Source organism: Aulonocara stuartgranti (assembly GCF_965226115.1).
Source record: "Aulonocara stuartgranti genome assembly, chromosome: 13".
Lineage (NCBI taxonomy): Eukaryota > Metazoa > Chordata > Actinopteri > Cichliformes > Cichlidae > Aulonocara > Aulonocara stuartgranti.
The window spans coordinates 13,090,089-13,114,825 of NC_138949.1; the positions used below are offsets into that span (position 1 = coordinate 13,090,089).

General features: G+C 39.8%; 4 protein-coding genes across 7 annotated transcripts; all 4 read left to right on the forward strand.

Moving 5' to 3' along the window:
- Positions 1-524: 524 nt before the first annotated feature.
- On the forward strand, positions 525-9,729 carry LOC309720744 (glycine N-acyltransferase-like protein 3). Of its 3 annotated transcripts, none has more exons than XM_082557882.1 (5): positions 525-792; positions 867-974; positions 6,422-6,542; positions 6,788-6,920; positions 8,143-9,729. In XM_082557882.1, exons 1-5 carry the CDS (start codon positions 718-720, stop codon positions 8,546-8,548), a joined length of 843 nt encoding a protein of 280 aa, XP_082414008.1. In that variant the 5' UTR covers positions 525-717; the 3' UTR covers positions 8,549-9,729. The 3 variants fall into 3 exon arrangements, with proteins under 3 accessions (XP_082414008.1, XP_082414009.1, XP_082414007.1); XM_082557881.1 differs by lacking the exons at positions 525-792; positions 867-974 and adding exons at positions 5,405-6,143; positions 6,218-6,325; XM_082557883.1 differs by lacking the exons at positions 525-792; positions 867-974 and adding an exon at positions 5,403-6,143.
- LOC309720747 (cystatin-like) lies at positions 1,078-5,017 on the forward strand. Its single transcript, XM_082557888.1, has 5 exons — positions 1,078-1,191; positions 1,440-1,551; positions 3,210-3,421; positions 4,030-4,140; positions 4,593-5,017. Exons 2-5 carry the CDS (start codon positions 1,545-1,547, stop codon positions 4,671-4,673), a joined length of 411 nt encoding a protein of 136 aa, XP_082414014.1. The 5' UTR covers positions 1,078-1,191; positions 1,440-1,544; the 3' UTR covers positions 4,674-5,017.
- Positions 9,730-9,834: 105 nt separating the features above from the next.
- Positions 9,835-11,754, forward strand: LOC309720746 (glycine N-acyltransferase-like protein 3). Its single transcript, XM_082557887.1, has 5 exons — positions 9,835-10,354; positions 10,429-10,536; positions 10,632-10,752; positions 11,078-11,210; positions 11,310-11,754. The coding sequence occupies exons 1-5, from the start codon at positions 10,280-10,282 to the stop codon at positions 11,713-11,715; spliced, it is 843 nt and encodes a 280-aa protein (XP_082414013.1). The 5' UTR covers positions 9,835-10,279; the 3' UTR covers positions 11,716-11,754.
- A 6,025-nt stretch (positions 11,755-17,779) lies between these two features.
- Positions 17,780-22,491, forward strand: LOC309720210 (glycine N-acyltransferase-like). Of its 2 annotated transcripts, none has more exons than XM_082556884.1 (5): positions 17,780-19,573; positions 19,659-19,769; positions 19,857-19,962; positions 20,383-20,509; positions 20,586-22,491. In XM_082556884.1, exons 1-5 carry the CDS (start codon positions 19,496-19,498, stop codon positions 20,995-20,997), a joined length of 834 nt encoding a protein of 277 aa, XP_082413010.1. In that variant the 5' UTR covers positions 17,780-19,495; the 3' UTR covers positions 20,998-22,491. The 2 variants fall into 2 exon arrangements, with proteins under 2 accessions (XP_082413010.1, XP_082413009.1); XM_082556883.1 differs by having other exon boundaries at positions 17,828-19,573; positions 19,854-19,962.
- Positions 22,492-24,737: the final 2,246 nt, after the last annotated feature.

Genomic DNA, 24,737 nt, shown 5'->3' on the forward strand with positions numbered 1-24,737 from the left:
CACCTGCCCTGCATTCTGAGACACTATCTTACATTTTGATTAATCTCAGTTAAAGTCAATCCAGAAGCCTGTTGAAAGTCTCTTTAATCTGAGGGTTCAGATCACAGGTCAAGTGCAGGTCAAAATTAAACCATTAAAAGTGACCAATAAGATAAGCTGTGCAGAATATGATGGAACTACAACAAATAAAGACTGCTTGTAAGTGGTTGAACTCAGTGAAGAAAAGAAAACTCACTTTAGGCTTATTCAACTACAGAGGGAGAGCTGAGATGTGCATTTGTATTTCGAGTGCTAAACTCCAAACACAAAATTCACACCACCTGTCAGCACTCATCTACGTCACATTGTCCCACGCAAGCACAGTCTTTGTCCCACTTTTAAGTTGTTGAGCTGGAAAAATATATTTTAGATTTCATATTTTTCCTGAACACTCCATAAACACGCTAACAGATAAAACAAACATTTTTTTTTTTAAAAAAAACTTCTGGCGGTGAATTAACGTTAGAGTTCAAGTTAAAGTTATTTTTTATGACAGGAAGTGGCCTGCTACGTTTATTTCACAAGTTCAAACCGGAGCAATGCGGTCATATCGTAACCCTACGGACTTTGCCTAAACTGTTAATAATTTATAAAGGTTTCTCCATTTTGGTGGATTGGGATGTTTTAAAACAGCAGGTTGTTTAAAGTGCATTAGTAAGAAAACTCCGGTATCCAAACATGAAGGTCCTGAACAGAGACGAGCTGCAGGTCGCTGAAGGAGTTCTGCTCAAACACTTACCGAAGAGTTATAAGGTATCTGCGACATAAACCGCGTGTCTTTGTGCTTTACAGCCTCAGCAGCGCTTAAAAGTGTTTCGTGCTTTCAGGTGTACGGTTTCCTGTACGGAATCAACAGGAACAAACCGACTACACTAGAAGTTGTGGTCGATACGTGGCCTGATTTCAAAGTTATCATCTGCAGACCGGACCCCGGGGTGTGTTTAAATCCCGTCGGAAAACTGTGGATAGATTTTCTCGACGGAAATCTTTCGCTTGTCACGTGATTGTGACAGCTTTTGTTTATTTCACGGAACAAGCGTGACCTGAATTTCATGAAAAATATGGCATACTACAGCACGGATGAACAGAGTTTGAGGAAAATGCTGACAGACGAGAATGCAGTTGATTGGAGCACTTATTTCATGATAGGAGGTGAGCTCAGATCACTGCAGAAAATAAGCACGAAATAAATATGGTGGCTTTTACGTCACTACATTTGACAGCTGTTACTATTTACACAGTTTTATAGACAGAGCACACACTTTGTACAATATTCTAATAAAAAGTTTAATAATCATATGGACATGTTTCCTGCATTAAATACAAACTGCTTGGATAACCTAAATAAACCTAATAAAAAGGAGAGAAAGAAATTAATGTGAATACTTTCCATTTGACAGGGTTTGATGTTTTCCAAGGGTCTTCTGGCAGAAGAGTGAACCACAAAGTCTATACTTCGGTGCATCTGTATTTGCCAGACACCAACCATCTCCACATGTCAACGTATGACAGGTATAATCTGATCATTAAGATTCGCTTTAAGTTATATCTGTGTATAAGTCATGATTTAAAAATAAACCCAAAAAGATAGTACACCCTGTGTCTGTCATGAAACGTCTGTGTGCGGCAAGCAGGAAAGGACCCAAATTTAAGAGTCAAGATTCTTTATTTGTCACATGCCTAGTTATACGAGTACAACAAGCAGTGAAATGTGTCCTGAAACGCTCCTCGACTGTGCAAAAAATAGAACATTATATACAGTAAGTAAATTATATACAAAAAGAGGACATTATGTACAGTAAGTAAGTGAATTTTATAACAATCTGGAAATTTTCAATTGAAAATCTGAAAGTGTACATCGTGCGAGTGGGATGTTAAAGTGTCTTGTGCCTAGTGAGGGTTAGGGTTCAATTCCGACTCGTCTAAAGTGTAGAGTTAAGTGCGTCCCTACTCCAAAATCTGCAGTTTTTGCATCATGCTGTTCCAAGAGTGGGCGTCCACAGGTGACTATGGACTTGGACAATGGGACAGAGGTCAAGAATGCTTTTTTTCCCCATTTTTTTTGTTAACGCTGCCCAGCGCTTCAAAAGTTGCATGTGCAGAAATCAAATCAAATAAGTTGTTTGATTTCCGCAGCTAACCGTGGGCAGTTGAGTGCTGTTTGTGCAGACGCAAAGAGCCTGAACGAGTTCACAGCAACAGCCTGGATCATACGTGATCTCTGCTGCTGGACTTTTCCTATTATTCTCCTTCTAAATGTTATTGGCGGTTGGCAAACAACAGATGGGGCATTAGTGCCATCAACTGGTCTGGAGTATGAACTGGACAAAAAAACAAACAAACTCAAATCCTCCCAAACAATTTACCCTCTTTTACACACTGGAATAATTCCTGATAACTTTCACTTCTTAAGTCCTTTTACAGTAAATCAATGAGATCTAGTTTTGTTTTTATATTACTGAGGTTTGGGGACAGTTGTCTTCTCGCCACCTGATTTTTCTGGAGTTGGAATTACAAGGACCTCGATGTGAACACAGCCATCTGTCTTCACACGAAGGATAACCCTGATCGGGTCGTACAGTTTTTGTAACCCAACAATAACAAATAATTATTATGTCTGTCTTCTTCTTCTGTTTACATCCGGTCATCCCAATCCCGTTGTTTGCTCTTTTTTCGAGGAATGGCAGAGACAGACACGAAAACACCTCCCTGCCTAGCCTTGATTATTTTATTATTATCCTACTACTGATTCTATATATCCAGTTCAGGACATTCTGTTCAAACTCCCTTTGGCGAGAGAATATCCTTCTAAACATTATCTAGTGTGACGTGTAAGCATGTAGCAAAAACCCTCAAGCGCTCTATGTTCATTCTCAATATTTCAGCCCAGACATACAACTGGACAAGTCGTTTTAACCCTCAAAACCCAGAGCGCCAATTCGTTTATGAGCACATTGCGTTGTGTATATAAAAATAATAAAAACAGCTTTATTTAATCATTTTCAACCCTAACATTCCATAGTAGTCACATTTCTCTGCTGTGGGGATTGCCGATTGGCTGCAAGATCTCTGCCAGATGTGCCACTCCTCCGGCACAGTGATGTTCATGTTTATATAACTGGGAGGGCACGGTGGGGAGTGTTTCACTTCGTCTCCTGTGTGTTTGTTAGGCAACAGAAACAAGATGTGGAAGGTCGCTTTGACTGTCCTTGCGGCCGCTTTGGCCGTTGGGTATGGGACCCCGGTCGGGGGCTTGACAGACGCTGATATCAACAATGAAGACGTGCAAAACGCTCTCCACTTCGCCGTCATCCAACACAACAGAGACAGCAACGACTTGTACATCAGGCAAGTGGTAGAAGTGATCAAGGTTCAGTCACAGGTGAGTAACGGTCAGATTCGTGAATAACTGAATTGTTCTTTAGGGGAAAGCCATCCAGTAAACCATCGTAGTGATGTGAGCCCTTAAGAAAAGGCCTGCGAAGCGCCCTTCAAAGGTTTCACTTTTAACTACTAAACTAAAGTCCTAGAGGCCGTTACATACAATTTACTTGCTATATGCCTTCTTAATGGCGTTGGTACTCCCCCAAATATGGCTGGCTTCGTAATTTGTCACGTTAATATCCTCTCATCCTCTCATCCTAGCTTTAACAGTAGGTCGGAAATGTTTTTTATGCTTGTGTTGAGGCAGCCATTGGCCCACCCGAACAAAAGAGCAGTGTGGGTTTAAAAAAAAAAGGAACCCGACAAAAGCACATCTTTGCTAAAGATTGGTTAATATGCTGATGAGTCATGTTTTTTTAAAAGTTTATTTGGCTCTCCTCTTGAAACCTGAGGCAAGGCTACCGTAGCAATGTGTTGATGTTTGTGTTTTCTCTAGTCATTGGTGAGCTTCTTGGCTCACAGGGGACAGTAGGGGTGTTTAAAGAGGAGAAGGAGGAGGGGTTCATTTGCTGTAAGTCTTGTATTCAATTTTCTTTCCCATTACAGGTGGTCGCTGGCATGAAGTACGTCATAACTGTGAAGATGGTAAAGACCCCCTGCAGAAAGTATGGCGTCGATCAAGTGTGTGCAATCCACACAGATCAGGCAAAGGCTAAGGTACTGATGGCATCTTCGCAAAAGAAGCAAGATATTTGATCTGTTCTTAAACATCATGCAGCAGCCTTGTAACTAAAGCTGCATTCACAGTGGAAGTGATTTGCTCAACGCAGATCTTTTTACAGCTGAAGGCCGGTGTCCTGTTGAAAAGTGATCGTCTGAAACAAATTGATTTCTGATGTTTCTATGTTTTGTTTTTTATTTCATAATAATAAATCACAGTTTTTCTGCATACTTGACATAGTTTTATAGAACTTTTCTGCTGCCCTCTTGTCGCGATGTTGCTGTGAATCCCTTTGAGTGTGTAATGCATATTAATCTGATCGTTAAATACTCATGTTCTTAATAGACATTATGCTATTGGATAAAAAAAAACCTAAAGCATTTATATGTGTAAATAACACCACCTGAAAGATCCTAATGTTAAATGTATTGTCTGTTTTTCCTTTCAGCCCTACCAGTGCACATTCGAAGTGTGGAGCCGCCCATGGCTTAATTCCATTGAGTTACTGAAGAATGAATGCCAACACTGAGATCTACGTGGGACGCTAGAACGAGAACGCTTGGGAAATCTTACCTTTGTGTCAGAATAATCTTCTCTTAGACTGCAATGCACTTTCCTGTAGGTGGAATAAATATATTAATATTAGTATTTGCTGCCTTTACTACTGCACTGCTTAACTAATCAAACTTGTTTTAAATTTCCAAAATTAACTAACCAGTGTTACAAACTAGGTCTCCCCGATTTTTAAAGAAGCAACTTTGCCTCATCAGTAAACCAAGCAAATAACAAACTGTTGTGTAGTCAAACTGATCATGAGCTGCTTTTTTCCCCCAGATAATTCAGTTTTGAAATAAAGTCAAACTTGCACACAAACTTTAATGTGTCCGTGTGGTAAATGCACACAAGGATGACGTTTTAGCTCAATAGAGCTTCTTTGTTGTTGTTGATGGTGATGAGTTCTCTGGATACCTACCCACTGACTAAGAGGAAGGAGAATGTGAACAAATCTGGGACAGACATGACTGACAACAGAAAATGCCATTCACATTATTTTCAACATCTATAAGGAGTTGGTGGATAGAGCAGTTACACTTTTAATCACTTTGGAAAAGAGGGGAGTTTTTGTCTAACACTATAAAACATATTGGACTTTGGGTGACCAGGGTTCCCACTTTATGTAGGACTACACTGCATGTTTAACCCTTTTCCCACCTGCCCTGCATTCTGAGACACTATCTTACATTTTGATTAATCTCAGTTAAAGTCAATCCAGAAGCCTGTTGAAAGTCTCTTTAATCTGAGGGTTCAGATCACAGGTCAAGTGCAGGTCAAAATTAAACCATTAAAAGTGACCAATAAGATAAGCTGTGCAGAATATGATGGAACTACAACAAATAAAGACTGCTTGTAAGTGGTTGAACTCAGTGAAGAAAAGAAAACTCACTTTAGGCTTATTCAACTACAGAGGGAGAGCTGAGATGTGCATTTGTATTTCGAGTGCTAAACTCCAAACACAAAATTCACACCACCTGTCAGCACTCATCTACGTCACATTGTCCCACGCAAGCACAGTCTTTGTCCCACTTTTAAGTTGTTGAGCTGGAAAAATATATTTTAGATTTCATATTTTTCCTGAACACTCCATAAACACGCTAACAGATAAAACAAACATTTTTTTTAAAAAAAAACTTCTGGCGGTGAATTAACGTTAGAGTTCAAGTTAAAGTTATTTTTTATGACAGGAAGTGGCCTGCTACGTTTATTTCACAAGTTCAAACCGGAGCAATGCGGTCATATCGTAACCCTACGGACTTTGCCTAAACTGTTAATAATTTATAAAGGTTTCTCCATTTTGGTGGATTGGGATGTTTTAAAACAGCAGGTTGTTTAAAGTACATTAGTAAGAAAACTCCGGTATCCAAACATGAAGGTCCTGAACAGAGACGAGCTGCAGGTCGCTGAAGGAGTTCTGCTCAAACACTTACCGAAGAGTTATAAGGTATCTGCGACATAAACCGCGTGTCTTTGTGCTTTACAGCCTCAGCAGCGCTTAAAAGTGTTTCGTGCTTTCAGGTGTACGGTTTCCTGTACGGAATCAACAGGAACAAACCGACTACACTAGAAGTTGTGGTCGATACGTGGCCTGATTTTAAAGTTATCATCTGCAGACCGGACCCCGAGGTGTGTTTAAATCCCGTCAGAAAACTGTGGATAGCTTTTCAAGACGGAAATCTTTCGCTTGTCACGTGATTGTGACAGCTTTTGTTTATTTCACAGAACAAGCGTGACCTGAATTTCATGAAAAAGATGGCATACTACAGCACGGATGAACAGAGTTTGAGGAAAATGCTGACAGGCGAGAATGCAGTTGATTGGAGCACTTATTTCATGATAGGAGGTGAGCTCAGATCACTGCAGAAAATAAGCACGAAATAAATATGGTGGCTTTTACGTCACTACATTTGACAGCTGTTACTATTTACACAGTTTTATAGACAGAGCACACACTTTGTACAATATTCTAATAAAAAGTTTAATATTTATGTGGACATTTTTCCTGAATTAAATACAAAACTGCTTGGATAACCTCTTGCGAGGAAAAAGAAGAGAAAGAAATTCATGTGAATACTTTCCATTCGACAGGGCTTGATGTTTCCCATGCACCAATGCTTAAACAAGTGTCTTCTGACAGAAGAGTGAACCACAAAGTCTATACTTTGGTGCATCTTCTGTATTTGCCAGACGCCAACCATCTCCACATGCCAGTGGTTGACAGGTATAATTTGATAATTAAGATGCACTTTAAGTTATATCTGTGTATAAGTTATGATTTTAAAAACACGTTAAAAAAGACCATCCTGTGTCAGTTGTAAGGTTATACATATCGGCATTTTTTTTAATGGCTGTCTTTAGCAAGTCTTAAAATTAGGTCACACAACATATTACACTGTCATGACCTAACAGAAACTAAGCCATAAAACAGAAGCTGTGTAATAAGGTTCTGCCACAGCATTTCAGTCAGGTTGAGGTCTGGACTTTGTTCCATCTGTTCTTTTCAGTCATTCTGTGGTAGATTTATTGCTGTGCTTGGGATCATTATCATGTTGGATGACCCATTTTAGGCCAGTCTTTAGCTGTCAGCCAGATGTCGCCACATGTAACACTACAATGCTTTAATATACAGAGGAATATACAGTGGTCTACTCAAAGACTGCAAGGTGCCCCAGTCCTTTGGCTTCCCAGACTAATGGGTTTTAATAATTGCCTCTTTAATATTATTCCTACTTGGCACCTTACCAGCAAACTGCTCAAGCTTCTGCTTTTATAGAGGTTTACACACTTTCTTCTGATACTTTGATTATCAACATCTGACTGCTGCTTACCTTCCTCATTCAGTGGAAATAGTAAAACCCAGTATGAAGGCAAAAACACGCCAGTCCACTGTGGTCATTTCACACTTAGCCCTTCCAAAATTTGAAATGTATTAATTACATTCCAGGGTCATTAATCGTCAGAAACTATTAAGGTAGTCGGCTAGTATGTATTTACATGATGTAAATGTGTTAGTACTCTCTTTTTAAACACTTACTGCAGATTACTGCAACTTACTGTAACTTCTACATGCATGTACATTTCATGGCTTGGAGAGGCAAAGCGACAAATGGACACGGTGGACCGGCATGTTTATTACATGTTTTGCAGCGAGATCAGGTTCAATAGTAATAGTATAGTTAGTTTTTCACATACTGCTTCTGCATTTTGGCTCGGTATTTGTTCAATAAACAACGACACAGTGTATTATCTTATGTTTTGTTGATCTGTGGTTGTATTTACCTTATTTTAAGCTCTAATCAAGACCAAATGATGTTTATTATGTAGTTATATATAAAATATTAGACTTTAAGGAGACTGTACATTTTTTCACTATGACTGTAAATATGCTTCAGAGCAATGTAAATTATATTGCTTCTCAACAACTTTGGTTTTTCGTTCTACAGTGAGCTTGAGTCGAGGATTTCGTCTCTTAATCTTTCCCACGTTGACTTGGTGAATAAAACCTGGAAGTTCGGAGGAGACGAGAAGGGTTACAGGACCATTGAAAACCTAATCAGTAACTTCCCATCATGCTGCATCACAGACAGCCAGGGTCAGCCCGTGTCCTGGATACTTGTGTATGATTACTGTGCTCTGGGAATGTTGTATACGCTGCCAGAGCACAGAGGGAAAGGATACGCCAAAATCATGATCAGCACTTTGGCCAAGAAACTCCATGCTGAGGGTTACCCGGTGTTCTGCTACATAGAAGAGGACAATGTGCTGTCCTACAAGCTCTTTAAAAACATGGGCTTCATTGAGGATCCTTCTTACAGGGCTGCATGGTTGGAGTTCAATTTTTCAGATTAGAGTCAACATCTTTTATATGTACGTCCAACATTTGTATCACGTTGCGCCTTCTTCATTTATAAAAATAGTATTCAAATGAATGCAACCCTTTTATTTATAAAAGTGTGATCACTTCTGGTCTGTTTCTTGGAGAAGACACTGTTTCCTTGGGGCTTGCTTTTGGTTCAAGCCAACTTCTCTGAATTTCATTTTGATATATTTGTCAAAATATGGTGTGAAATGTCCACTTTTCCCCTATTTCAGAATAGTAAAGAACCTTTCCACAACTTCCTGGATCAACTCCAAAAGTAATCTTATCTAAATAGGCTCAATCCCCACTTTTGATAACTTTTTGCCTAGAAACAATCAAATCAATCACATTACCTGCACAACAGAGACAATGATGTAAACTTTTGATAACATTAAAGCATTTAAAGGAGAAGTTTAAATAAAACAGAGCTGCACTGATTTGTACTCAGTAGCTTCGTATTGTTCATTAAGGTGCTTTCTTTAAGGGGTTCACTACACCGGATCATTAACCTCAATCCGAGTTTTGGCCACTCTGTTGTGGAATTATCCCGATCTGCATAAAGACTTTCTTCCTGGGTTCCTGACACAACCCTTTGCATTTATCTGGCTAAATCAGCTGTGAATCATAAAAAACAACTAACATTATAATTAAGTACAAACATTTCAAACTGAAGCTAATATGCTTCTAAAAATGGGGACAGTTTAGTACTTCATTAAAAACTGAGGGGAGCAAATAAAGCTAACTTGTCTGTGTAACCATGAGGTAGGCAAGACTGGAAGGTTCTCTCCTGTCTGTTGACCAAGGCTTGAGGAACCAGTTAATGTTCCCATCTGAGTAAATATGAGACAGTTATGTGATCTGCTGGTGAGGACAGCTGAGCGGGGTTAATTATGTTATAAGCGGAGAAATGAGGTGGAAGAAATTTATTTTATTTGGCAGCTTTATAAGCCAAAGCAGGGTCACCAAATTCAGTAAGGTGACCCAATAAAATGATTCCCCAGGCAATGAGGCTTACAATCAAACAACACAGGAGCCAGAAGATTTAACAAAAAGAACAATGAAAGTCGCTCTTGATGTTTGCTGGCTTGTATAACAATGATTAGCAAAAGTGTATCCTTCACAACTTCTCCTTTTCTTCTGCTGTGCAATAAAGAAGTGGTCTGTTGTTGGATGTCTTTCCCACGAGCGTTAATTCTAAACACCAGTGCAATTAATACTATCCATGGTTCTCCAAAGTGAAAGACATTTAATTGAAATCTTGATGTCATTTATTACTGCTTAACACAAAACAAACTGTGTCTGTATTTAAAACTTAACAAATATAAAAATAATGAGCAACGTAGAGCGTTGGTGGAGGTGGTGACAATGATTATCGTACGTTCTCTTCAATTTTACGTCTAGAAAGTGCGAATCTCTGCAACCTCAGCCTGGAGGAAAAGTCCAGTTAGCGTTTACGTCCACTTCACATCACTTCCGCGATTTCCAGAGTTTCACACACTCGGTCTTTGATTTACAAAGACGCGCAAATGTCTTTGGAACTGTCGAAAGATCATATTTAAAACAGCTGAAAACGAGCAGAAGAGTTATCTCGGTCACAGCAGAGTCCACAGGGAGTTTCATGTGCTGTAAATAACTATTTACATTTCATTGATTGTCATCATTGCCATCGCAGTTTAACCTGAAAAGGTTAAAGTGTCAGAAAACTGTGCAACTATCCAAACATGAAGGTCCTGAGTAGAGACGAGTTGCAGGTCGCTGAAGGAGTTCTGCTCAAACACTTACCGAAGAGTTATAAGGTATCTGCGACATAAACCGCGTGTCTTTGTGCTTTACAGCCTCAGCAGCGCTTAAAGGTGTTTCGTGCTTTCAGGTGTACGGTTTCCTGTACGGAATCAACAGGAACAAACCGACTACACTGGAAGTTGTGGTCGATGCGTGGCCTGATTTTAAAGTTATCATCTGCAGACCGGACCCCGAGGTGTGTTTAAATCCCGTCGGAAAACTGTGGATAGCTTTTCAAGACTGAAATCTTTCCATGTCGCATGATGGTGACAGCTTTTGTTAATTTCACAGAACAAGCGTGCCTCGATTTTCATGAAAAAAGTGACATACTACAGCACGGATGAACAGAGTTTGAGGAAAATGCTGACAGACGAGAATGCAGTTGATTGGAGCACTTATTTCATGATAGGAGGTGAGCTCAGATCACTGCAGAAAATAAGCACGAAATAAATATGGTGGCTTTTACGTCACTACATTTGACAGCTGTTCCTATTTACACAGTTTTATAGACACAACACACTTTGTACAGTGTGATCCATTATTACTAAAGAAGTGTAAGTTACAACAGCTTCATTGATAGCACTGGATCAGCATTATTTAATGGTCATATGGTGATTTTCCTAATGATAGTTACACCTTTTTATGTTGTTTTGCTGTTTTTACAAATTACTGTTTAACCTCTTGCAAGGAAGGAACAACAAACAAAGTATTCAATGTAAATTATTTTTGTCCAACAGGACTTGATGTTTCCCATGCACCAGTCCTCAAACAAGTGTCTTGTGACAGAAGAGTAAAATACAAAACTGATATTTTAGTACACCTTCTGTATTTGCAAGACACCAACTATCTGCACATGCCAGCGATTAACAGGTATAATCTGAAAAGCATATGTCACATGAAATATGCTTCAGAGCAATGTAAATTATATTGCTTCTCAACAACTTTTCTTTTCTTTTCTTTTTTTTTAAGTGAGCTTGAGTCGAGGATTTCGTCTCTTAATCTTTCCCACGTTGACTTGGTGAATAAAACCTGGAAGTTCGGAGGAGACGAGAAGGGTTACAGGAAGATTGAAAACCTAATCAGTAACTTCCCATCATGCTGCATCACAGACAGCCAGGGTCAGCCCGTGTCCTGGATACTCGTATGTGATTACTGTGCTCTGGGAATGTTGTATACGCTGCCAGAGCACAGAGGGAAAGGATACGCCAAAATCGTGATCAGCACTTTGGCCAAGAAACTCCATGCTGAGGGTTACCCGGTGTTCTGCTACATAGAAGAGGACAATGTGCTGTCCTACAAGCTCTTTAAAAACATGGGCTTCATTGAGGATCCTTCTTACAGGGCTGCATGGTTGGAGTTCAATTTTTTGGATTAGCTTCATGAAACAACTGTACTCATTTTTATCAGGTTCATAAATGTGTAAAAATATAATAAAATGAATGAAACACAAATAAAAACATAATTGTTAACATTTATTATTTATTATCCCTATAAAATTGATAGGATCTAGATCAGAATATGATCTATGGAAATATAGTATGAAATGCCCAGAGATGTTCCCTTTCACAATGTCAAAAAAATCCCTCCGAGAATTCCTGGATATGGATCAACTCCATCACTTCTAAGTTGGGCCAACTCCCAACAGCCATAACATAAAAAGAAAAAAAAAGATAAAATTATAGGACAGAATTTAAAAGTTATATCTAAATTAAACTGAGCTCCAATGATTCACACTCTGAGCCAGTATCTTCCTATTCTTCTTTTGGCTGCTCCATTTAAGGGATCACCAAAGCGGATGATTTGCCTCCATCCCAGCTTTGACCAATCTGGTATGGAATTATTCTGAGCTGCATAAAGACTTGGCCAAAACTTTTCCTGGGTCCCTGACACAGTCCTACTCATTTATCCAGACATGAGACTGGCACAAGGACTATAGTGGGTTGTGCTACAAAATAAAATTAATTTATTTTTCTCATATTCTCACACCATTCTCACTTATATCAGAGAGACTGGGGTGTCTGTAGAGAGTGGAGAGTCCACAGCTGAGGGGAAGAATAAATAAGTAATATGAGGTAGTTATGTGATCTCTCGGCGAGGACAGGTGAGTGAGGTTAATTATGTTATTGGAAGACTAATGAGAAGAAACTATTTTATTTGGCTGTTAAAGAGGGCAGGATTCAGCTGTGTAGGCCAAAGCAATGTCAATAAGGTAACCCAATAATATGTTTTCCCCTGGTACTGAGTGCTTACAATCAAACACCACAGGAGCCAAAAGATTAAATAAAAGAGATAAACGATTTTAAAAACTGATTGTAGACCACTATTGTACGGATTAACAAAACAGTCTGATACAGCTAATTGATTCCCCACTAACAGCCTGCTATGTCTCAGTATGAACAAGAACCACAATAGATTTCAGCTTATTCAGCCTGCAGTCACGAATGTCATGCCACTGTTGCCTTCAATGTGTCTTTTGTGTCCCTTTTCTCACACATACACTCCCGGAGATGTGTCAGCAACTTCCCCTATCCCTCTGCTGTGCAAGAAGTCGTCCATTGTTGTGGTTGCCTGTTCCTTCATATGAGCTATTTTTTCATATCTTGCTGTAATTTATTCATACCTCACAGAAATATGTTCTCTTTCTTACTTGAATTGCTGTAAAATTGTCAGCACACCCATTGTTTAACGTCCCATTTTCTGTTTTAATAATTCAAAATATAAGTTTCACATTGCTCAGAAAGTGTTTCAGACATTCTTCCACTTATTGTATTGCGTGAGCAGTATTACATTTTATACCAGGATTTTCCTTTGGTCTCCAGAAGAAAGCAGAAATGTTCCCAGCTGACAGGAGTGACACCTGGTGTGGTCTTCTGCTGCACAAGCCCATCTGCTTCAAGGTTCGGGGTGCAGGACGCTTGGAAGTAATCAGTAGTTATTGAGTTACCTTCCTATCAGCTTGAAGAAGTCTGGCCATTCTCATCTGTCTCATTTATTTTAAAAAAGCCTCTATTTTTTGGAAAGCATCACCGTTATTGAACTTCTGTTCAAAATGCCTCAACAGCGACAGCTGCAGGTTATATTGGGCAGGACAATCTGTGTGATTGTGCAGAGAGGAGACCAGCAGGAGCAGGGGTCTTAAACTCCAGTCCTAGAAGGCCACTGTCCTGAAACATTTCCATTCGTCCCTGCTGCAACACACCTGAGTACAATTAGTAGGTCATTAGCGAGAATCTATAGAACTTGAATGCATGCTACAGCAGCTTGTGAGTGAATGAACACAGTGCAATAAAAGTAATTTTAGAAGTACATTTTTCCAAACACTTACATTTATTTAAATTTACTTGAGTAGGATAAGGGGTTGCCACTTCAGCATTCAGTCAAGTTCTATACTCTTGCTAATGATCTACAAATTTTATTCAGGTGTGTTGCAACAGGGACACATGGAAAGGTTTCAGGACACCGGCCCTCAAGGACTGGTGTTCGAGACCCCTGGGTAGAAGTCTGATCTCCTCACCTCCTCAGGATAGGAGACGAGCCTCCATTTGTATGCATCTTTTTACACTAATGACCTAATGACGGCTATAGCCTACACTGTATTTATTTCTATAAAAATAAAGTGTTGTTTGTCTTTTGTTTTTGTAATGTACTAATATGAAACCTGCGTGTCGAGCTTCTGTGGTGACCTGCTGGGGTGTGTGACATAATCAGAGATCAATTAAATCCATCTAAGCCAAACTGACATAACATGTCTGGTAAATTCTGAATAACTGATAGAGGTCAGGCTTAAATGTTTAATTTTATTTTTGCTTACAATATTGTTCAAATATTTTAGAATTCAGCAGAGAAATTAGATCCAATCTCACATCACTGCTGAAAATATGATCAGCCTTTGATGGAAGGAAGCCAAAACACACTCAGAGAACAGTGAGTTACTATCGCACATACAGCACAGACCACCTAACACACACCTCAATGTCTGTTTGCAATGAGGTGTAAAGGGAGGAAAGAGTGTGTAATGAGGAAGAAGCTAAAACTTTAGCTTCCTAAACTGGTCAAACTGGAGAGCTGACACAACCTGTAGAAAGCTGTAAAGAAAAGAAAAAAGGTTTTAAAATCCCTGTTTTCATAAAACCTTTCAACAACACTGAATTTTATGTGTTTTTTGTTCAGCTGTGTGTAGCAAACATCAGCCAACAACATGAAAGACACGGTGTTTGAAGCCCAGATGTTCCTCCAGTTTCGTGAGGCCGTGCTGTCTAAATTTCACGGAGTTCCATTTGACGTGTAATTATCAACAGTTAAATGACAGTGTTGCAATATTTCTGTGATCCATTGAACATGTTTAAAAATTAATCCTTGTATAGTTAACCTACAGACAAGCTCAACTCCTCAGCATAGTCAAAAAGTACACTGTGGGTGTTTCCACTGTGACCTCCAGACTGCTCAGAGGACAGGCCTAGTTCCTGTTCTGAGCTGTCACATGTGGCAGCCGGTGGGGTCTTTTTGCCCATCTACTTCAAGGTTTGATGTGTTGCATGTTGCATACTATGACTGTAATGAGTTATTTGAATCATTTTGTCTTCCAATCAAATTAAAGCATTCTGGACATTCCCCTTTAACCTTGGGCATCAACAAGAGAGCTGCTGCTCACTGGATGTTTTCTTTTTTCGAGCACATGAAGACCAAAAAAAAAAAAAAATGTTTTAACATGTTTATCAACCAAATGATCAAAATTACAAAAAAAAAATATCAGTTTATACTGTTTTTATACGGTAAATATGGGTAACAGTGTGGACATGTTTCCTTTAATGCATTTGTGAAATATTGTAAAACATGAAATTTTTGTTTTGATGAAACAACGACACACAAGTTTGTTCTGGTAGATGATTTTTATCTCCAAAAACAAAAAAAACTCGCTGTAAGTTGTATGACTAGATGACCAACGAGGGGAACAAATCGAAAGGAATTAGGAGGGGGGGCTCAGGCAATTCAGCAACACGACAGATTTAAAATACTTTTAAACATTTAAAAATTGTATAGAATATTATATTTATTTATTTTATTTATCCATATATTAATTTTAATATATAACTTATATTGGTAACTCAAGAAAAAACTAGATAGCTATGGACATGGCATTTTAGGCTATATTTGCTTTAAAAAAGTTTTTAAAATCTGTAATTATTATTGTCAAATTGAAAAAAAACAAATGGACAGTTTCTGTCATGGGGACTTACATGGTGGCACCAAATCTCTAAACTTCAAATCTGAAAGTTAATCAACAACATTTACTATGTGAGTGTCACGGTCCGCTGTGACAGACCGTGCGGTGGTGTGTATGGTGGACCCAGGTGCGAACACAGGTGAGCAGACGGGAGTGAACTTTAAACAAAAGCGAGCCTTTTATTGTGGCTGATGACAAGGTATACAAATACAGCAGGGATAGCGTGGCTAAACAGAAACCTAAACTGGGAATAACTAAGGTAAAGCTATGACTAAGAATGCAATAGACCGGGCATGGAAACATAGAGGGTGGAAACACAGACGACGCGACACAGACTACATGAAACACAGAGACTAAATACACAAGAGGGATGATCAGGGGAAGTGGCCACACATGGGAACACAGCTGACACAGATAAACATAAGACATGGCAGGAGTAAACAACACTGACGGGAGACTGTCAAAGTAAAACAGGAAGTACACAGAGGTGCAAACAGGAGGAGAGAGAGAGCACGGGCATAGTGGGCTGGGGAAACATGGAAATGAAACACGAGGGGAGATGAGGGCTCACAGATACATAGAGGGGCACACAGGGGATAAGAGTCACAAGGGGAAGTCAAATAAGGAACAACATAACAGGACAACTCAGGAAACATGACCTAAATAAGGAACGAAATACAAAAATACAAGGAACTGAGAATACTGGGCCCACATGGCCCAGGACCATGACATCACCCCCCCCCCCCCCCCCCCCCCTAAAGGGCTGGCTCCCGACAGCCCAAACGCGAGAAACAAAACAAAAACAGAAAACACAGGAGCACATGACCACAGTCCAAATACAGTTCAGGGGGCCGACCCAGAGCCCACAGGCACAAGAGTTCACGGGTCACACGGTCGGGGGGCCGACCAGGCGGGTGGCACAGGTGACAGAGCCGGTCCAGAGGCTCAGTACGACTCCCACTTCCGGTTACGTTTAACCCACGCTCACGAATCAATGAAGACTTCCATGATTACGTATCCAGAACATGCGGAAGTGCTTACGTGACTGATTTCGTCTCGAACTTAGGAAATATCATGTGCCATACCATCCTCAGAGTTCAGGAGTTGTAGAAAGAATGAATAGGACCATAAAAAAAATCGCCTGACTAAAGCAATGATAGAAACAGGAATGACCTGGATCAAACTACTTCCTCAAATCCTCTGCGAGATTAGAATGACTCCATCCGCAGCAACCAAATTATCTCCATTTGAAATAATCATGGGAAGACCGTTTCCAACACCATGGTCAGCCTCCAGAGGGGCACCGCTATTGGAAGGGGACATAGACACTGCATTGTCTGACTATGTTCATAACCTGGTAGAAACTTGGCAAGACACCCACCTAGTACACTCGTCACGTTCTCTAAAATCAGTAGAAAGCAACACAGACACCACCAATAAACCATTTTATGCACCCCCTAGAACAGGAACTAACGCCTGGTATGAAAATGCCAGAATAGCCGCTCGTGACTTAGGAAACAGTAACTGTTATGTCTGTTCAAAGGGTAATCCAGAACAGGTAATAGTGGGATATCCAATTTCAGGTTTTCCCTTAACAAAGATGCTATTCAAAAATGATAAAAAGGGGCCCTTAACAGTAACCCTGATTGAAGCGGTGCGAGTAGAACTAAGTCCTTTAGATTGTTTATTCATATACACAGGACAAGTCTCTAGTAAGGATGTTAGCATGATTGACAACCCTATCCACCCCTGCAACCCAATGAAGCGCCCCGAAGACCGCACTGAACCTCTTTCGCCCCCAACACAGGTGCGCCATCACCCAAATATCTTGATGACATGCATACACTGACCAAAACTTGAAAACATGAATTATGACGCACAAAACTATACGTTCTTTTCTGACTCTCCAGGAGCACGCTGTAACGAAACATGGCTAGCAGCGAGTGTTGACAGGACACAATATAGACATATGTTTTCTTATATATATGCATATATAAGTACGCATTCAGATAACTCAACAATCCTGCATTCGCCCAACACACTAAACGACTCGTACTGGGGAGGCATATTAAAAGGCTTTACAGCTTCGCGCCTGACCAGACCAATCCCACATGCTTATTGGATGTGCAATAATACTCTTAGATTAGCTCTACCTGTTAATTGGACCGGTACCTGTGGTCTAGTAACTTTAGCTCAAGAACTACTGATACAACAAACCTCGGATCTGCCTGTATCCAGCAGACGTACTAAACGCGCCGCTTATTCACATAACGTTTACATAGATGCTATAGGAGTTCCACGCGGGATACCAAATGAATTAAAGGCACAAGGAGAAATATCAGCAGGGTTCGCCTCAATACTACCGTGGATACAGGTAAACAAAAATGTAGGCTGGATCAATTATGTTTATTACAATCAGCAAAGACACACCAATCTGACCAATACGGCCCTTAAAGCCCTAGGAGAACAGATGTCTGCTACCTCCTTAATGACCATGCAAAATAGAATGGCCTTAGATATGCTGTTAGCTGAGAAAGGAGGTGTTTGTGCTATGTTTGAAGATGTTTGCTGTACTTTCATTCCCAATAATACCGCCCCTGACGGTTCATTCACACAAGCTATGAATAAACTTGAAGCATTGCAGATAGAACTAAGAGCCAATACAGGTCACGGTCAGTGGCTAGACAAGTGGATGCAGGACACGTTTGGAAAATGGAAGGAACTAATTGTAGCCTTTGTAACAGTTGTAGCATGTATTATTTTGTTTTTGATGATTATTGCCTGTTGTGTGATACCCTGTGTACGCTCAATGATAACCCATATAGCTACCAGTACAGCTACTTCAATGTATTTGCAATTGGCACAAATTGATCCTGAGGATGTGCCAGATGTTACCAATGATGTTCCTGATGTGTATATTGAACATTAGGTTGTGAACTATTACATTTTATGATTTGCTTTTTATATTATGTTATTACATTTGTGATTTTTCCTTTCTATTTGAGTTATTATTTTAAAAAAATAATAATAAAAAAAGAGTGGAACTGTTAGGTATTTTAGCACCATGGTAGCATTTACTGGATATTGTTTTATAGTGACATTATGCAGGAAAACTCTGTCATTCAATAAGGCCCCTTTGTTTTAGTTATTTTTCTCTTTGACCCAAGAATTGATGTGTGAGAATCACAGGCTGGTACAAGGTTGAAATACCACAGAGATCACTCCCTCAGCTACATTAGTTTCTTAATCTTTTAGACGCCTGTTGAAGGCCAAATGGTTTGTTTCAGATTTCACTAATGTAAGAACTCTTTGTTTTGTGCCTTGAAAATATGTCGCTGAGATAATCACAATTGTAGCTGAACTGATACACTACACAAAGGATGCTTCTTCACCCAAGGGCAGGAAGACGCTGCCTTATCTTGGTCTGTACTGGTTTAAACTGATAAATCTGCTGTCTCATGAATTTTACCCTCTATATAAACTGTTGTACTTGTGAATAAAGTTGAGTCAATTTGGGAAGACAATCTGAAGCAGTCTCTGTTTTCTTGTTCTCCCAAGCTGCTCCCGAGCTCGTACTAACACGCTGAATGGCATGCTTGAATATTACTTGAGAATATATTTGACTGTGTTACAGACTAAGGGACATTCTCTGCTGATAGGTGAAGGTACATTCTCTGCTGATAGACGTCCACGCCTCGAAGGAAGTCGATCCACGGATTAGGCCTTGGAAACCGTTTCCTTCAACCATGACAGTGAGCTATTCGTGGGGGCGGTGTTTTTGTGCCTCCTCTTCAACTTTAAGCCTCGAAAGTGTGAATCACTACCTCAGCCTTTAGAAACAATCCCAGCTAACGTTTCCGTCGTCGTGTAGACCCCCGACTTCCGATCACTTACCGAACTGTACGCTTCATTTTTTCCTGAGTGGAGAAAAATGGCTTTTGAGTTGTCCGAAGATCAGTTAAAAACAGCGGAAAACGAGCTGAAGAAATATTTACCCATGTCGCAGCAGGTATGCTCGGTTAAATCTGTTATATTTTTTATTTCTACAAGGAACTGAATGTACTGCAAATAACCAACTACTGAATTAATTTAAGGTTTACGGTTTCCTGGTGATCAGAAACAGAGTCAGATCCGACCCTGTACGGGTTTTAGTGGACAGGTGGCCACAGTTCCGTGTCATTATGTGCAAACCACACGGTGAACAGGTACTGTCTGTGCAGGGGGGGCTTGCGTGCACACAATACATTGTTTAAATGCCAATACAGATCACGTGTCTATTTTTCTTCCAGAAGAGTGACCTCTTCAAAGATGCACTGCTTTTTGCAACTGATGCTGCTGTTCTAGAAGAAATCCTCAGCAAGTCATCTGTTATTGACTGGAGCAAGTACTTTTGTGTTGGTAATGGCAACAAGCTCTCTTATTGTTTGCATTGTTACTGAATCAGTTCAAACTGTTTATTCGCTGGCTCCCACACTGCAGCCCTGCATATGGTCACTGAAGTCTATTACTGCAAGTGATTTTCAATGAAATAATTAGACCAGCCAATGAAAAGTCATCCTAATGCCTGGTGTTTATGTACTTCTACCTTCAAAGTGGAATTATATCTTTCAAAATGGTATTGTCTTTCATTGTGTTCAAAGTGTTATGGTATGTCATTTAGTGATAGAAAGATATGGCACTGCAAAACAAAAAAAGTTGGGACACATCTATGGTTAAACTTTGCACTTCCCATGTTGGGAGCAAGTTAATCTTTAATAAATCATGTTTTAAGACAAAAACAGGTTCACATGTATAAGGTTTTGATTACTTGTGTTAAAGGAACCAGTGTTTCCCACACTGAGATATTCAAAGCAGTGGCATCAGCAAAGGGTGTACCCTGTAAAAGAGTGGCAAAATGTTACTTGATGACATTGGAAGATGTGAGCAGGCTTCCTCCTGTTGACAGGTATTATTTACACATACGCATAATTATAACTTTTACGTCCTGATAATAATACAAGCTTTGCTCTGTTCCATGTCAGTTCAGGGATCTCAGTAAGCTCTCTTGATGAATCGCACATTGGCTTGGTGAACCAAACTTGGAAGTTTGGAAAGGTCGATGTGGCCGTTGGGCTGATCCGCAACATGATTGCAAACTTCCCCTCCTGCTGCGTGCTGGATGCTGAAGGAAAGCCTGTATCCTGGATTCTGACCTATGCATCAGGCGCTATAGGAATGCTTTACACGCTGCCAGAGCACAGAGGGAAAGGCTATGCCAAAATCCTGGTCAGCAGCTTGGCCAAGAGGAATCATGCACTGGGCTACCCAGTTTACAGCTTCATAGAAGAGGAGAACGCTGTGTCCTACAGGCTCTTTACAAACCTGGGCTTCACTGAAGATCCCTCTTACAGGGAAGCCTGGTTTGTAGTCAATGAATTTCAAATATTTCCATGAAGCACAGAATAAAAGTAAAAAAAAAAAATGCTACAGCTTTTTCTGTTCATAAGTTAAAGTCACAAGGTGAACTCAGTCTTTTAGAAAATAGTTGGAATAAAGACGATAGCCAGAATTTTGGGTTAATAACTCTTTATTTGGCCCTCTTATTGCCCAGGAACATTTCTCTCGTTTATAAAAGGTGTGATCACTTTCACTTCTGGTCTGTCATCTATTTTGACTGTATGGGCTCTAAGTGTACAGTAAATCTCCTGGAAAAATTGCATTAAACCTGGACTGTAAAAATCAAAGAGTAAGTGAAGTAGGCGTTGATTGACAAAAATAATACAAACGTAGCAGTCCCAGACTGCGTACCACAGATAAAGATGATAATTACATGCATGTTCTGAGTGTTTGGATCCAGTAGGATCCACATCTGGATCTGAGTGAGTATGTGATTTCTTGGAGAAGACACTAATTCCTTGGGGCTTGCTTTGGGGTCAGAAAGGGCACCTGTAAGTAGCATTATTTTCAAGCTAACTTCTCCAAATTTCATTTTGATATATTTGTCATAATATGGTGTGAAATGTCCAATTTTCCCCTATTTCAGAACAGTAAAGAACCTTTCCACAACTTCCTGGATCAACTCCAAAAATAATCTTCTCTAAGTAGAATCAGTCCCCACCATTGATAACGTTTTGCTAAGAAACAATCAAATCAATCACATTACCTGCACAACAGTTTAAGGGGTTCACTACACCGGATCATTAACCTCAATCCGAGTTTTGGCCACTCTGTAGTGGAATTATCCCGATCTGCATAAAGACTTTCTTCCTGGGTTCCTGACACAACCCTTTGCATTTATCTAGCTAAATCAGCTGTGAATCATAAAAAACAACTAACAGTATAATTAAGTACAAACATTTCAAACTGAAGCTAATATGCTTCTAAAAATGGGGACAGTTTAGTACTTCATTAAAAACTGAGGGGAGCAAATAAAGCTAACTTGTCTGTGTAACCATGAGGTAGGCAAGACTGGAAGGTTCTCTCCTGTCTGTTGACCAAGGCTTGAGGAACCAGTTAATGTTCCCATCTGAGTAAATATGAGACAGTTATGTGATCTGCTGGTGAGGACAGCTGAGCGGGGTTAATTATGTTATAAGCGGAGTAATGAGGTGGAAGAAATTTATTTTATTTGGCAGCTTTATAAGCCAAAGCAGGGTCACCAAATTCAGTAAGGTGACCCAATAAAATGATTCCCCAGGCAATGAGGCTTACAATCAAACAACACAGGAGCCAGAAGATTTAACAAAAAGAACAATGAAAGTCGCTCTTGATGTTTGCTGGCTTGTATAACAATGATTAGCAAAAGTGTATCCTTCACAACTTCTCCTTTTCTTCTGCTGTTCAATAAAGAAGTGGTCTGTTGTTGGATGTCTTTCCCACGTATGATGCGCATTAATTTGCAAGTAATACTATCCATGGTTCTCCAAAGTAAAAGACATTTAATTGTTATCTTGGTGTCATTTATTACTGCTTCACGCACAAACACAAACACGCACACGCTGTACTTGCGTGTTCTCATTTATTTTCACCTGGTTAATCTAGGTTTAGGTACAGCACTTTTTAAAGTCCACTTTCTTTTTTTATCATTAAAATAAAGGGTTCAGATTCCTGAGAGAGGGTTTAGGGTCTCAGTGTTTTGGTGAAGTATTAGAGGCTACACCTGGATTTACCCGTGGTCTCCAGGAAAAACCAAACAAACTGTGACTGTATTTAAAACTTTACAAATATAAAATTAATGAGCAACAGGGACGTTGAGCGTTGGTGGTGGTGGTGACAATGATTATCGTACGTTCTCTTCAATTATACGTCTTGAAAGTGCGAATCACGACAACCTCAGCCTGGAGGAAAAGTCCAGTTAGCGTTTATGTCCACTTCACATCACTTCCGCGATTTCCAGAGTTTCACACACTGATTTGATTTACATGAGCGCACAAATGTCTTTGGAACTGTCAAAAGATCATATTTGATCATATCATATCTGAAACTGAGCAGAAGAGATATTTATCTCGGTCACAGCAGAGTCCACAGGGAGTTTCATGTGCTTTAAATAACTATTTACATTGATTCCCCACTAACAGCCTGCTATGTCTCAGTATGAACAAGAACCACAATAGATTTCAGCTTACTCAGCCTGCAGTCACGAATGTCATGCCACTGTTGCCTTCAATGTGTCTTTTGTGTCCCTTTTCTCACACATACACTCCCGGAGATGTGTCAGCAACTTCCCCTACTCCTCTGCTGTGCAAGAAGTCGTCCATTGTTTTGTTTTTTCTGTAATCTTTTTTTTCTTTTTAGGTATGCCTTGCCAGTAAAATGCTGGAATATTGAAAGGATAGCATCAAATCAGTTTCCTGTTCTCAGCTGACAGGAGTGACACCTGGTGTGGTCTTGTGCCGCACAAGCCCATCTGCTTCAAGGTTTGCGGTGCAGGATGCTTGGATGTAATGAGTAGTTATTGAGTTACCTTTCTATCAGCTTGAAGAAGTCTGGGCATTCTCATCAGTCTCATTTATTTTTAAAAAGCCTCTATTTTTTGGAAAGCATCCATTACAGCTGCAGGTTATATGGTGCAGGGCATTCTGTGTGATTGTGCAGAGAGGAGATCAGCAGGAGTCTGATCTCCTCACCTCCTCAGGATAGGAGACCAGCCTCCATTTTTATGCATCTTTTTACACTAATGACCTAATGATGGCTTAGGTCACTACTGTATATAGTAATAAGTGTTGTGTGTGTTTTCTAATGTACTAATATGAAACCTGCGTGTCGAGCTTCTGTGGTGACCTGCTGGGGTGTGTGACATAATCAGAGATCAATTAAATCCATCTAAGCCAAACTGACATAACATGTCTGGTAAATTCTGAATAACTGATAGAGGTCAGGCTTAAATGTTTAATTTTATTTTTGCTTACAATATTGTTCAAATATTTTAGAATTCAGCAGAGAAATTAGATCCAATCTCACATCACTGCTGAAAATATGATCAGCCTTTGATGGAAGGAAGCCAAAACACACTCAGAGAACAGTGAGTTACTATCGCACATACAGCACAGACCACCTAACACACACCTCAATGTCTGTTTGCAATGAGGTGTAAAGGGAGGAAAGAGTGTGTAATGAGGAAGAAGCTAAAACGCTTCTTAAACTGGTCAAACTGGAGAGCTGACACAACCTGTAGAAAGCTGTAAAGAAAAAAAAAGGTTTTAAAATCCCTGTTTTCATAAAACCTTTCAACAACACTGAATTTTATGTGTTTTTTGTTCAGCTGTGTGTAGCAAACATCAGCCAACAACATGAAAGACACGGTGTTTGAAGCCCAGATGTTCCTCCAGTTTCGTGAGGCCGTGCTGTCTAAATTTCACAGAGTTCCATTTGACGTGTAATTATCAACAGTTAAATGACAGTGTTGCAATATTTCTGTGATCCATTGAACATGTTTAAAAATTAATCCTTCTATAGTTAATCTACAGACAAGCTCAACTCCTCAGCATAGTCAAAAAGTACACTGTGGGTGTTTCCACTGTGACCTCCAGACTGCTCAGTGGACAGGCTTAGTTCCTGTTCTGAGCTGTCACATGTGGCAGCCGGTGGGGTCTTTTTGCCCATCTACTTCAAGGTTTGATGTGTTGCATGTTGCATACTGTGACTGTAATGAGTTATTTGAATCATTTCTTTCATCCAATCAAATCAAAGCAGGC